The sequence below is a fragment of the Nothoprocta perdicaria genome, unplaced genomic scaffold, assembly GCF_003342845.1.
Source record: "Nothoprocta perdicaria isolate Ctin4 unplaced genomic scaffold, notPer1 scaffold_400, whole genome shotgun sequence".
In the NCBI taxonomy this organism is placed as follows: domain Eukaryota; kingdom Metazoa; phylum Chordata; class Aves; order Tinamiformes; family Tinamidae; genus Nothoprocta; species Nothoprocta perdicaria.
Genome location: NW_020455645.1, coordinates 144,580 through 156,455, shown reverse-complemented (window position 1 = coordinate 156,455; position 11,876 = coordinate 144,580). Strand labels below are relative to the sequence as shown.

At 59.8% G+C, this 11,876-nt stretch overlaps 2 protein-coding genes across 3 annotated transcripts; both read left to right on the top strand.

Moving 5' to 3' along the window:
• Positions 1–201: 201 nt before the first annotated feature.
• Positions 202–4,491, top strand: SF3A2 (splicing factor 3a subunit 2). 2 transcript variants are annotated; one of them, XM_026045586.1, is made up of 8 exons: positions 202–353; positions 803–874; positions 1,170–1,216; positions 1,560–1,669; positions 2,282–2,331; positions 2,624–2,764; positions 3,328–3,396; positions 4,004–4,491. In XM_026045586.1, the coding sequence occupies exons 1-8, from the start codon at positions 228–230 to the stop codon at positions 4,334–4,336; spliced, it is 948 nt and encodes a 315-aa protein (XP_025901371.1). In that variant the 5' UTR covers positions 202–227; the 3' UTR covers positions 4,337–4,491. The 2 variants fall into 2 exon arrangements, with proteins under 2 accessions (XP_025901371.1, XP_025901372.1); XM_026045587.1 differs by having other exon boundaries at positions 338–353; positions 668–874.
• Positions 4,492–5,780: 1,289 nt separating this feature from the next.
• AMH (anti-Mullerian hormone) lies at positions 5,781–11,286 on the top strand. The gene is made up of 5 exons (XM_026045598.1): positions 5,781–6,552; positions 7,538–7,701; positions 8,304–8,427; positions 8,629–8,812; positions 9,227–11,286. The coding sequence occupies exons 1-5, from the start codon at positions 5,952–5,954 to the stop codon at positions 10,131–10,133; spliced, it is 1,980 nt and encodes a 659-aa protein (XP_025901383.1). The 5' UTR covers positions 5,781–5,951; the 3' UTR covers positions 10,134–11,286.
• The last annotated feature ends 590 nt before the right edge of the window (positions 11,287–11,876 follow it).

Here is an 11,876-nt window from a genome sequence, read left to right as displayed (position 1 = left end):
CCGGGGGGGTCTCGGGCTCCGCTGCGGGTGCGAGGCGCCTCTGGGCCCCCGGGGGGGGCTCTGGACTCCCGGGGGGTCTGGGGGCTGCGGCGGCGACAGGGCCTGCGAGGGCCTTGGGGTCCCCGGCGCCCCCGGGCGCTTTCGGGGCCTTTCCTGAGCTCTGTCCCTCCCGCTGCGCTCCCGCTTTCCCCGCAGACTCCTGACCGCGCAGCGCAGCGGGCGCCACCATGGATTTCCAGCATCGTCCCGGGGGCAAAACGGGAAGCGGAGGCGTCGCCTCCGCCTCCGAGAGCAACCGCGACCGGCGGGAGCGGCTGCGGCAGCTGGCGCTGGAGACCATCGACATCAACAAGGTGGGCGCCGCGCCCCCGCGGGAGCGGGGAGCCGGCCCCGCGACGCCCGCCGGGCGCCCGCGCTCGGGAGAGGCTCGCTGGGGAGCTCTGCGTTTGAACGCAACGTYCCTGCGGCTTTCGGCGCCGGAGCGGCAAGAGAAGCGTCCGTGGAAGGGCCGAGCAGAGAGGTGCCGCCGCTGGTGGATTGCAGCGGCCGCTGTTGTGTTGTTTTGGGGGGTCTCGGGGCTGCGTCGTGCTTTGCTGTRTCTTCACAGCAGTTGGGTACGCTGTTACCAATCAACAAAATTAGTGTTGTTTGTCTCTTATCTTCCCAGAACAATTTTATGCTGATAATGTAAACCCGGGAGATCGTTCTTCCAGTTCAGCAGAAATTCTGCATTATGTATTTCGATTGCTCYGCTGTTTTGCCACGTATTTTGCTTGTAACGTGAGAAAACCTCTCTTCCTAGGACCCTTATTTTATGAAAAATCACTTGGGCTCTTACGAATGCAAGCTTTGCCTAACGCTGCACAACAATGAGGTGAGTCTGTCACCATCCTGTCTCCATCCAAATAAACCTGTCGGAATAACGTTGGCTTCAAAGGCAATGCTCCGGGCGCGTGCAGTGCCATCTGAGGAGGTGCTGGCTGGCAGCAGGTTGCATGTGCCAAGCACGGCACTTGAGAGCAGAATGCAGCTTTCGAGTAAGATTCCTCTCTGATGAGAGTTAAAATATCCTGGTGGTTTAGAGCACTTGTTGCCTCGCGCGGGTGACATTCGTCTTTAAAAAYGGCCCTGTCTTCATTTAGCTTTCTGGTGTCTTGCTTTCGTTTCAGGGAAGTTACTTAGCCCATACCCAGGGGAAGAAGCATCAGACCAATTTGTAAGTTCTTCTTTCTTTTAGCCTTATTCTTCGTTATTTAGAAACTTCAAAATTAAGGTGGTGTTCATGTACAAATCCCGTGCTCTGCTCTGTAGCTGGACCCCGTGCTTGACTGCCCTTGGGCTGTACTTGTTCTGACGTAGCAGTGTGGCACAGGTGGGCAGGTATGGACTAGACCTGCTCCCCGCTCCAAACGACAGTGCCCACAAACTTGGTCTCAAGCTGAAGTTCAAAGCCACTTAGGGRGGTTTCTGAAGGAAGGAGGAAAAAAAGAGCTTTAAAAGCAAACTGCATCAGTCCATGTGAACCGCAGTGTGCCTAAGCACCCTTCTCGTGATTTCAGGGCCCGTCGAGCTGCCAAGGAAGCTAAGGAAGCTCCTGCCCAGCCTGCACCAGAAAAAGTCAAGGTGGAAGTGAAGAAATTTGTGAAAATTGGAAGGCCGGGCTATAAAGGTACGTTGGGGTGTCTGTCACGGCAGATACCTAATGCCTGGTGGAGGTTGCTAGAAGTGCTGTGCATGTGAGATATTAATTAGTCTTTTTAGCAGATCTGGCCATGAATAAGATATGGACTTTCCTCCCCATGTCCTTTATAGTTTAAATTACCCCTGGAACATCTCTTTAGAATGGACAGTTGAGTGAGAACCTTTTTAAGAAGAGATCAGTGTGCCTCGGTCACTCAGCTCTTACCGCAGAAGCGAGGCAGGAGATAGGGACACTGGCTCAGTCCCTCCTCCCCTTTTTATTGTCCYGTGCCATCTTTCTGGGATGAATTGGATTCATCATTGGATTTATGGCTCCATTTTTTTCTCCTCAACTCATTATTTCGCTCCAGTCTTTAGTCCAGCTCCCAGCTGTGTTTTGCAGTGCAGTGTGTCAGTGTGTTTGCCTCACAGCAGCTGAATTTCGGTAATGACCCATAGCAGCTTTGGCTAAAGAGAGCGTAGCTTTTTAATTGATAAGTGGAAAAAAAAGTCACAATATTTTGTTGAGCTTTATGCGTTTTCTAGAGTCTGAGCAACATTATTTCTGCCTGAGTACTGAGTGTTCCTGTTGCCTTTACAGTGACTAAACAGAGAGATCCAGAAACGGGCCAGCAGAGCCTCCTTTTCCAGGTAAGGGCACTATTATGTTCTTGGTGGCTGTTCTCTAGGTAACTCTTTCTTTCCAGGAGATACATGAACAGTAGAGAAGCCTCTTCTCACTGGCCTGCAGCTGGTGCTATTTGCATCCAGTAGATGGAAGGATCCATGATCGTGTGTGTCAAGCCAGTGCCTTTGGTGGCATTTAAGCTTTCCCTGTGGAGCCGATCTCTTGACTTTGTTCGTAGTTGGAGAGGTTTTCTTTCATAGGAAGGGGAACTGAGAACAGAATATTCTCCTTAGTCTTGCAATAACTCCCCCACAGATTGATTACCCGGAGATTGCAGAGAGCATCATGCCGCGGCATCGGTTCATGTCAGCCTATGAGCAGAGGATCGAGCCCCCCGACAGGCGCTGGCAATACCTGCTGATGGCAGCAGAGCCCTACGAAACCATCGCCTTCAAGGTAAGCCTGGAGATGAACTGGTTACAGAGCGAGTTCTACATTTTCTTCTATGTTTTCTACATTTTCTGAGACATTAATCATTTTCTGAGACATTAATTCCCAGTGAAGAGCAGCTTAGACATAGGCTGTTCTAGACTTTGTGGGGTTAATAGAGTGGAAGTGGGGATAAGCAAGACATGACTGGAAGTCATCAAATCCCGTTGAGATTTGGTGGAGACTCTGGCATGAAAACTAGGCTACGTACCGAGCTCTGGGGAGCCATGGATTTCTCCGTGTCTGGCACGGAAAGGAGCCTTCTGGGCTTTGCTCCTCAGCCTTTGTGCAGATGTTGAGAGGGTCTTTTTTTTTTTTTTTCCCAGCACGCTTGTCCTTGACCGATAGGAGAGCAACTTAATTCTTTCCTGCCGCCATCTCTATCTAATAACATCCGAGACGAGCGCGTCTCACAAAGGCCTGGAATAGCTGTGCTTATCTTGCAGGCTCTCGTGCTAAAAAGGGCCGTCCAGCTAATCTGGCCGTGCTAAGAATAGCTCCGTAGCTCCCTCTTCTTTTCTGTGTTGCAGGTGCCAAGCAGAGAAATTGACAAAGCAGAAGGAAAGTTTTGGACCCATTGGAACAGGGAAACCAAACAGGTAGCTGGCACGGTGCAGCTTCTTTCTTGGGGTGGAAGAGAGCGCAGTGGGGAGGGTGGTACAGCTGCTGCGGAATTGAATCCCTACGTGGAACATAAAGAAGGARTTTCAGTCTTTTGCCTGTGGAGCTAGGTCCAAACACTTCAGGTTTTTGTTTAGATGCTTTTGTTGGCTAAGTAAGGCGCTGTTCACTTGAAGAGTCTTCCTGATCTCCGAGAATCTGATCTTTGCGAGAACTTAGTGTGGGACCCAGAACCACGTGAAAGAAACGTGCAGCCAGGAGCAGAGCAGGGCAGCGGTGAGCACAGCAGGCAGCCTATAGGGCAGCCTATAGGAGCTCCCCACTGCTGCCTTTCGCCCGCAGCTGTCTGTGGTGAGCACCTGTGTACCCCGGGGTGTCCCAGGTGAGGACAGGGCAGCAGCGGGGACGGGGGAACGCTGCTGGAGGCCCTGGGGATGCTCAAGGTAGAAATTCCGCTGCGCCCTGTGAGGGGGACAGTCGAGGGGAGAAGCGAGTCCCTTGCRGCAGAGGGAGGGGGCAGAGGGGCTGTGCTGGCCGCTGTCCCCAGGCGCAGTCATTCCCTTCTCTTTGTCTCTCCCCACCCAGTTCTTCCTGCAATTCCACTTCAAAATGGAGAAGCCGCCGGCTCCCCCAAACCTCCCGCCAGGGCCCCCAACCGTGAAGCGGCCGCCGCCGCCTCCGCTCATGAACGGGCTGCCCCCGAGGCCCCCGCTGCCCGACTCGCTGCCGCCTCCGCCGCCGGGAGGGATGACTCTGCCGCCGATGCCGCCCTCCGGGCCGGTGCCACCGCCGCCGGTGCCACCTCAGCTGCCACCAGCACCCGGCGTCCCCCCGCCTGCTCCTCTGCCCCCCATGATGAGACCTCCGCTCCCCACCGAGGGGCCGGGCACTATCCCGCCTCCGCCGCCCTCCAACTGAAGCCCCTCCTGGACTCAGTCCCACCGGACTCCTTCGGCTTGTATTTTTTTACATGCGCATCAGAACTGATTCGGATAATTGTTTTTTCCTATTTTATATCCCTGTGATTTTGACTAAATCCAGTAGGTCCATTAAAAGGTTTTGAGCTTCGCTTTCTCCGTTTTCCTGTGTCTTGGCTTTAAATGTTGCTCCGTGTTCTTTAGCCTAAAAGTATGTAGAAGTATTTTCAATCTGGTTGTATGCCAGAAATTATCTAAACAGGAGAAAAAAGATGAGAAATCTCTAGGCACTTCACCCGTTTCTACCTTATGAAACTATCAAAAATTCAGTTGTGTTAGCGCAGCGGAGCTGCATTTTAGRTTATCTGCTTGATGTGTATGCCAGGAATACCCAGCTAGTCAGTCAGTTGACRTTCAGCTGGGCTCTGCCTCAAGCAGTTCGCTCTTCACAGACTCGCCCCAAAGGACTTGACTTTGTTGCTGCAGGACCAGGGATCACGGTTGTGGACAAATGTTAAGGCAAGTTGGAGCTGCTAAATGCAGCTTTCTCCCCGTCCATGCTGGGTTCCAGGGACTCGGAAACGCGCTGGCTGGGCGGCATCAGGAGCCTTTCCTGCCAGCGCCAGAGCCCGGCTGCAGCGCCGGTGTCGCCAGCTAAAAAGCAGCAGCAGCAGCCGCTCTGCTGAGGGGTGAGTCCRGACTGGAGCTCAGGAGTCCTTGCAAAGCACCAGATAAGATTTAATTAACAGTTCTAAACAGATAATCTTCCTTCTCTCACACGCAGCTGTCCAGCTCCTTCCAGTGCTCGCTAGGCTGGTTGTGGGTTCCCAAACCAAGGTTTTAATAACTTGTTGGTGCTCTCATCATCTTTGATAATGGCAGAGACTCTTGCAATTGAAAGTGTGTTGTCAAGTGCAAGTCAAAAGACTTTACCCAAACTGCAGTTATACGAAGCTCTTAGTTTATTGCTGTCATTTGTTAAAATACTGTCTGTTTGCAGGGGAAGCAGCCGCTGTCGTTGCATGTGATTTTGATGGGCTTTGTCCTCCCACTGCTAAATGGGTTTTGGCAAGCTCTTAGCCCTTGGCCTGTTGGGGGTTCTTCGTATACTGAATGTTTCTTTCAAACAATTGCTTGRTTCTCATCAAAAAGAGAGAGAAAACTCTTTCTCCTCACTTACTTTTTAGTTTCTTCCCATTATCAGTCTTTCTCCCACTCCTCCTAGTCTGGCTAATTCTTCCCCCCGTGTTTCGTTGCTGGTGGGAGCAGTATGTGCCAGTCCCCATGAAGACTCTGGTCTAGACTTCCATCCTCCTTTAAAAAAACATCTGAAGTCAAGGACAGGCATCCCTACAAGAAAGGGAAACAGCCTTATTTTTTTATATATATTTTTTTTACGCTTCCAATACTCCGTGCAAAAATAGAACAGAAAAAGTTTCTTTGAAGCGTCCCTCCCTCCTTTATAGCCTGACGCTTTCTCCAGGGAGGTGTGTTGTGTGTTGTCAACTCAAGGCCACTGCCCTTTGAAAAGGGAGATGCCGTCCTGCCCTCCCGCACAGCTGCCTCGGGAGATGCGCCCGGGCAACTCGGGAGCTGRGAGAAGCTGAGGGGGGAACATGAAGGCAGCTCTCGGGGTGCTCCTGCAGTGCCTGCTGCTGCTGCTCCCGGCCGGGGCGCTGCCGAGGAGAGGGAGCGCCGGGGACTGGCTCTCCCCCGCGGAGGATCTGGAGGCGCCTCCTTCGACGGAGCTGGGGCTCGAAGAAGAGCAGAGCAGGAGAGGAAACACGAGCGTGGCCGGGAGAGCGAGAGGCGGCTCGGCGGCCACATCCAGGGTGCCCGGTGCTGCCCGCCTCGCGGCCAGGCCTGACCCAGCAGCGAGGTGCCTCCAGGTGCTCCCCGAGGACGGGGGCGCGAGCCGGCCTCCCTCCAGCCTCCGCCCCTGGCTGCTGGGCGGGCTGGAAGGGCCGGTGTGCCGGGTGACGGTGGAGCAGGACGGGCTGTCCCCGCGGCCCCTGGAGGTCGTGGGTGTTCTCACCCGCTACGAGAGCCGCTTCATCAAGCTCCTGCGAGGCGCCGGCTGGGACGAGGGCAGCCTGGAGACCTTCGGGCTGTGCCCGCCGGGGGACGCGCACGCTGCCCTGCGCCCCCTGAGGCACATCCACGCGCACGTGGCCGAGCCGCGCGAGGACCGGCTCCTGGTGCTGCACCTGGAGGAAGGTAGGGGCTGCCCTCGGCCACGGCCCAAGGGCTCAGCCCAGGGCCCGGCCACACACGTTATTTTACAATCCTAAACCAGAGGTGCTGCCGAAACAAGAGGAAATTTGCAAGGCTTTGAAATGAGCCAAGCAGTTTAAGAAACTCTTTTCCATTTGCATGTTCAGGCTGCTGTGGGTTGAGTTGCGATGACTGTGTGCAAGAACGCCCCTTGTCTTTGTCATGGTGCCGGGTACTCGGGGGCTCTTGTCCCCGCTCCGCTTGGTGTTCAGAGCTTTTCTCACCTTCTGCCTAAATTATTTGGATTTCCTAGGCAGCCCAGGAGCAGTTGTGACTGCGGGAGAAAAGAGAGGAGCCAACCGGATCTGAGCAGTCCTGCCGCAGAGTAAACTTTGCTCGTCACAGCAACCCAAACCACATGCCACTATCTTAYGCTTAATATTGGCCCGAACCTAGTTTTTTAGAGCTAAAGTCTCACCTGTAGATCAAATATATGTATCGGTCTCTTTTAATCATTAGTTACATGCTTGAGGGAGGACTGCCTCATTCAGGCCTTGGTTTTAACCTGGCTTTCTGCGTAGCAAGGGGCTCCYGGTTGCTTTTCTGGCCTTGGGAATGGTTCCCTCCTGCCGGAGGTGTCGGCTTTGCAGCTGTGGTCACGGGCGTTGCGGGGCTGTGGGCACRGCTCCTCCGCCGCAGCGCTGCCCGCGTCCCCGCTGGTGCCAGTAACCCACACGCAGCAGCCCGAGCCGCTGGCGGYACTCGACACGGACAAGGCTTCTCCGGAGGGTTTCTGCCCCGGGAGCCCTGCAGGAGGCCGCGCTGGGGCTGCGGGCCCTGCCCTGGCGGCTGCCCGAGGCCACCGAAAGGCCCCACAGAGGGAACATCTCCCATCCTGCGCAGACGCCGCTTTGGAGGGTGCCTGTGCGGGCCGGGGGCTGCTCGGCCCCGCTCGGTGCCGCTCGCACGGGCTCCCCTTCCCTTGCAGCGACGTGGGCGGCCCAGGCCCTGCTGCGCTTCCAGCTGCGGCTGGCGGCGGCCGCGGGCCGCGCGCTGGGGCCGCTGCGCTCTGCCCTGCTGCTCTTCTACGTGGGCGGCCGCGCGGCGCCCGCCCAGCTGCAGGCGAGCGGCCGGGGGCTCCCCCGCGAGCAGGTGGGTGAGCGGAGCCGCCGCGCGGCGGCCGGGACCGGACGGGAGGTGGGGGACGAGGGGAGAGCGCGGGAGATGAGGGGGATGAGGGGAGAGCGTGGGCAGACGCGGAGGGGATGAGGGGAGAYGCGGGGAGATGGGGGGGATGAGGGGAGAGCGCGGGGAGACACAGCTCCCACCTTCCCACGCAGCCACCCCGGGTTCCCCATCCGCCCCTGGCTCCCCATCCATCCCAGGTCTCCCCATCTGTCCCATCTCCCCATCCATCCCAGGCTCCCCATCCGCCCCGTTTCCCCAACCCCCTGGGGGGCAGCCGCTTCTCGGGACACTTTCCCACGCACCCAGGGCCGACCCTGCGCTCGCCTGGTGCCCAGACGCCCGGTTTGCGCCTGCCTGGGCCGCCCGGCATCCCGCAGGGCCTCGGGGCCGGCCTGTGGGTGCATGTGGCCGTTTGGGGGCTGCCGAGGCCTGTGGCACCCCGCAATCCCGAACCGTGGCTTGGGGCGGGYGCGGGAGGAGCCGGGAGGGACCCAACCGAGGGGCTGCTTCTCCTGCCTCCCTCCACGGAGCCTCAAGCCAGCGCTGTGTCCGTCCCCTCCGGGCAGAGCCTCTGCCTCTCCGGGGACACCCGCTACTTGGTCCTCGGCGCGTCGGCAGCYGCCGTGAACCGCACGGACGAGCAGCTCAGCTTCGAGGTTTCCTTGGCCCTCCGGCATCGCGGGGACGCAGGTAGGAGCCGCCGGAGCTGTGCGGCACACAGGCCCGCGGGAAGCCCCGGCGTCCTGGGCGCTTCTCTTGGTGGCCTCTGTGCCCTGTCCCGGCCATCGTCTCCAGCCTGAGGGCAGCAAGTGGAAGCCTGTGGCTGCGGGGGGCCCTGGGGCGGCGGGACGCGTGGCCTGGACACTGCCCTCCCCGCTATCTCCCTGCCAGGCACCCCCCTGCCCTCCGCGGAGACCCAGCAGCTCCTTTTCGGCTCCGATGACAAGTGCTTCACCAGGATGACGCCCGTGCTGCTCCTGCTGGCCAAGGCACCGAGGGAAGAGGATTCCTTGGCCGCTTCTTCCTACCTCTCTGCGGCCGGCGCGGTGGAAGTGGCTCCGTACCCCGAGCTCAGGTCTGTGGGCTCCAGCATAGGAGAAAAACACAGGGGCTGGAAGCCAGGAGGAGAGGAGAAAGTCCCAGCCCTTCTCCCTTGCCAGGATGGATAGTCCAAGCATGGGGCGTCTGACAGGAGCCGACTCTGAGGGTGCTGGCCTGGGGGCTGCCCAGGGCTCCTCACGGGATCCGCAGAGGGAGTGACGTGTCCTGAGAACTGGGGGCCTTGCAGCCGGAGGCAGCTCGGGGTGGTGCATGTGAGGGCCTGGGGATGTGGGGCAGGCTGGGGGGCTGAGTGGGGGCACAGCTGGATCTGAGTGGGGGCCAGTGCAGGAAGCCTGGGGGCAGCCCGGTGGGAAGGGGATGCCCTGGTCAGATGTGTCCCCCTCGGGCTGCAGCAGGGCCCGTGACCCTCCCTGTGCTCCCCTCGCAGCCCGCCCCAGCCTGGCACTCAGGAGCTGCCGCCGTCCACGCCGCCCAGCTGGCTCAACGCGTCGGCGCCCGCGCCCGGCGGCAGCAGCCGGTTCCTGGACATCCTGACCAGGTTCCTGCGCCAGGTCCTGAGCCCTTCCAGCGAGCCGCCCACGCCGCCCAGCTCCCACCACTGGCTGGACTTCCAGGTGATGGAGACCCTCCCTCACCAGCTGCTCAACCTGTCGGAGGGCGCGGCGCTGGAGCGACTGGTGCAGTCGGAGGAGCCCTCGGTGCTGCTCTTCCCGCAGGACAGCAGCGCGCAGCTGGAGCGGCAGCTGGGCGCCTGGCAGCCCGAGGGCACCGTGCTGCAGCTGCTCACAGGCAAGCTGCACGCCGTCATCCAAGAGCTGCAGGACATGCCCTCTTTCCAAGCCAACACGGGGCTTTTCCAGCATCTCCTGAGCTTCTGCTACTATGCGCCAGGGCCGCGGGAGGGCGAGCAGCCGCCCGGCTCCGGGAAGCTGCACACGCTGCTGCTGCTCAAGGCCTTGCAGACGGTGCGAGCCCACTGGCAGGAGCGGAGGAAGGTCCTGCGGCAGAACCGCAGCGCCCGCCACCAGGCCCACTGCCGCCTGCAGGAGCTCACCATCGACCTGCACGACCGCAAGTTCATCGTCATGCCCACGGTGTACGCAGCCAACAACTGCGAGGGCCCCTGCCGCCTGCCCCTCTCCACGCGTGTGCCCGGCTACTCCTCGCACACGGTGCTGCTGCTGGGCATGCAGGAGCGGGGCTCGCCGCTGCGGCGCGCTCCCTGCTGCGTGCCCACCCGCTACTCCGACCAGCTCATCATCAGTGTCTCCAGCGAGGGCCTGGAGGTCCGCAAGTTYCCCAACATGGTTGCAGAGGAGTGTGGCTGTCGGTAGAGGCTCCCGGCCGCGTCGCGGCTCTCACCGGCCCCCGCCTGCCGCAGCCCCGGGCTTTGGCTTTCRTGTTGCTCTGGTTCTGGGTTTGTTTTCAGCCTTGCTGCTCCTTGCAGAGCTGCTTTGCAGCCTGCTCTTTCCGCACGCGCTTCCGAGAGGCTGGTGCACAAGGAGGCCCAGGCTGCTGCCTGCTTTGGACCGGGGAGGTGCAGGACCGTCGCAGGCAGGGCAAGGCCTGGCTGATGCAGTGACGACCACGGCCACTTCTCCGCTGCCTTCTGCTGCTGCTCCCTGTGGAGGGCACTCGCTGCTTCCTCGACCACCCCTTCGCTTGCGGGTGCTTTGGCTGTGTCCGAGTCCAGCCYGGGGCCTGTCCCGAAGCCCGTGCTGTCCCGCCTGCTCCCGCTGCTCTGAGGAGCAGGACAGGCGGCACCATCCCCCCCGGGGCACAGAGAGAGCCCGGCGCAGCCCTGCGGCTGCCGCTCGCACCAGGACCAGGACACGAGCTGCGCTCGCCCCTGCCCTTGTTGGCAGCGTCCGCCACCGCCCCACGCCGCGTGGCTGCCAGGGCCCCGTCCTGCACCCGTTGTCAGCCCCGAGGAGCCCCCGGGGGCTGCACCCCGATCTTCCCCCCAGCCCAGCGAGCGTCCTGGGCCGCGGCCACCCTGCTCGGCCGCTGCGCACGCGGCTCCCCTCTTCCCACTGGATGCAGCGACAGGAACCGAAGGAGAGACAGTCCCTCCAGTCAGACAGAATCCCCTGCTGTCGCGTCTGCCTCAGCCCCGGTGCGTCCTGCCAGGCGCCAGCAGTGCCCGCGGGCTCCTCGCGTGCTGCCCCACGCGCAGGGGCCATCCTGGCCRTGGGGCCGATGCAGCGGCGCAGCCTCCCAGCGCCTGAGCTTCAGGGCAGCTCCCGTGCAAACACACAGCTAGAGCCAGGACCACCTCTCTTCCCTTTTTTTAAAACATTCGGTTTAATACATTATTAAAAATGAAAACAGTTTGTTTTAACCTCTATCAATGTAGTAAATACTGCAATCTGCCGCGGGTTGGGGCTGTCGACATCTCCTGTGGTTACTAGAGCGCTGCACGATGTCGCACTTCGGGTTTGTTCCTAAAAGCTGCTCGGGAAAGGCAAGTCCCCGGGGGCCTGGGCAGGCGGCGCTTTGTCCTGCGGAGGCACCAGGGCCGCCCGCGGCTTCGCGCTCCTGTCCCTGCACTGCATCCAAGGGCGGCAGCAGCCCGGCTTCCTTCACCCAGAATGAACCTCTCTCTTGGATTTGCTTTAAATAAAACAATTACATGAATTCAAGCGCTGAACCGTCTGCTGGCCACCTCTGTTCGCCCGCATCGCGCTGGCGGCTCCTTGCCGACGGCGCTGTCCTGCTGCCTCGGGTACCACATGGCGGGGCTGGTTTGCAGAGCAAAAGTGGAGGGCGAGAGGTGTTTTCTAGTGGGGATGGAGGGTTAGCAGGAAAGCCCCAGGGAAGAGAAGCTCATTTGCCCAGTCTTTTCAGCTTGGCCTATACATCTAATCCATAGGGGCCCGAAGTCCTCGGGGAGGCTCGTGCCAGGCTCCTCGGCTGCTCTACCCGCCCAGTGCCTCTGCTCGGAGATGCTGCGTGTCGGACCACAACGTCCGGCTTGGGGACAGGCGACATAAAGACGTGACGTGACTTGGGTGGGAAACGGGACCCTGGTGTCCTCACCTAGTGCTGCGACCACGTGAGCTGCCGGCTCCTCTCAA

What these genes read in the sequence shown, in the direction of transcription:
- SF3A2 (XM_026045586.1), top strand. Translation starts at nt 228, where the DNA reads ATGGATTTCCAGCATCGTCCCGGGGGCAAAACGGGAAGCGGAGGCGTC. An exon ending in AGCAGAGCCTCCTTTTCCAG is followed by an intron (nt 2,332 to 2,623) that starts GTAAGGGCACTA and finishes ACTCCCCCACAG; the next exon opens with ATTGATTACCCGGAGATTGC. An exon ending in ACGAAACCATCGCCTTCAAG is followed by an intron (nt 2,765 to 3,327) that starts GTAAGCCTGGAG and finishes TCTGTGTTGCAG; the next exon opens with GTGCCAAGCAGAGAAATTGA.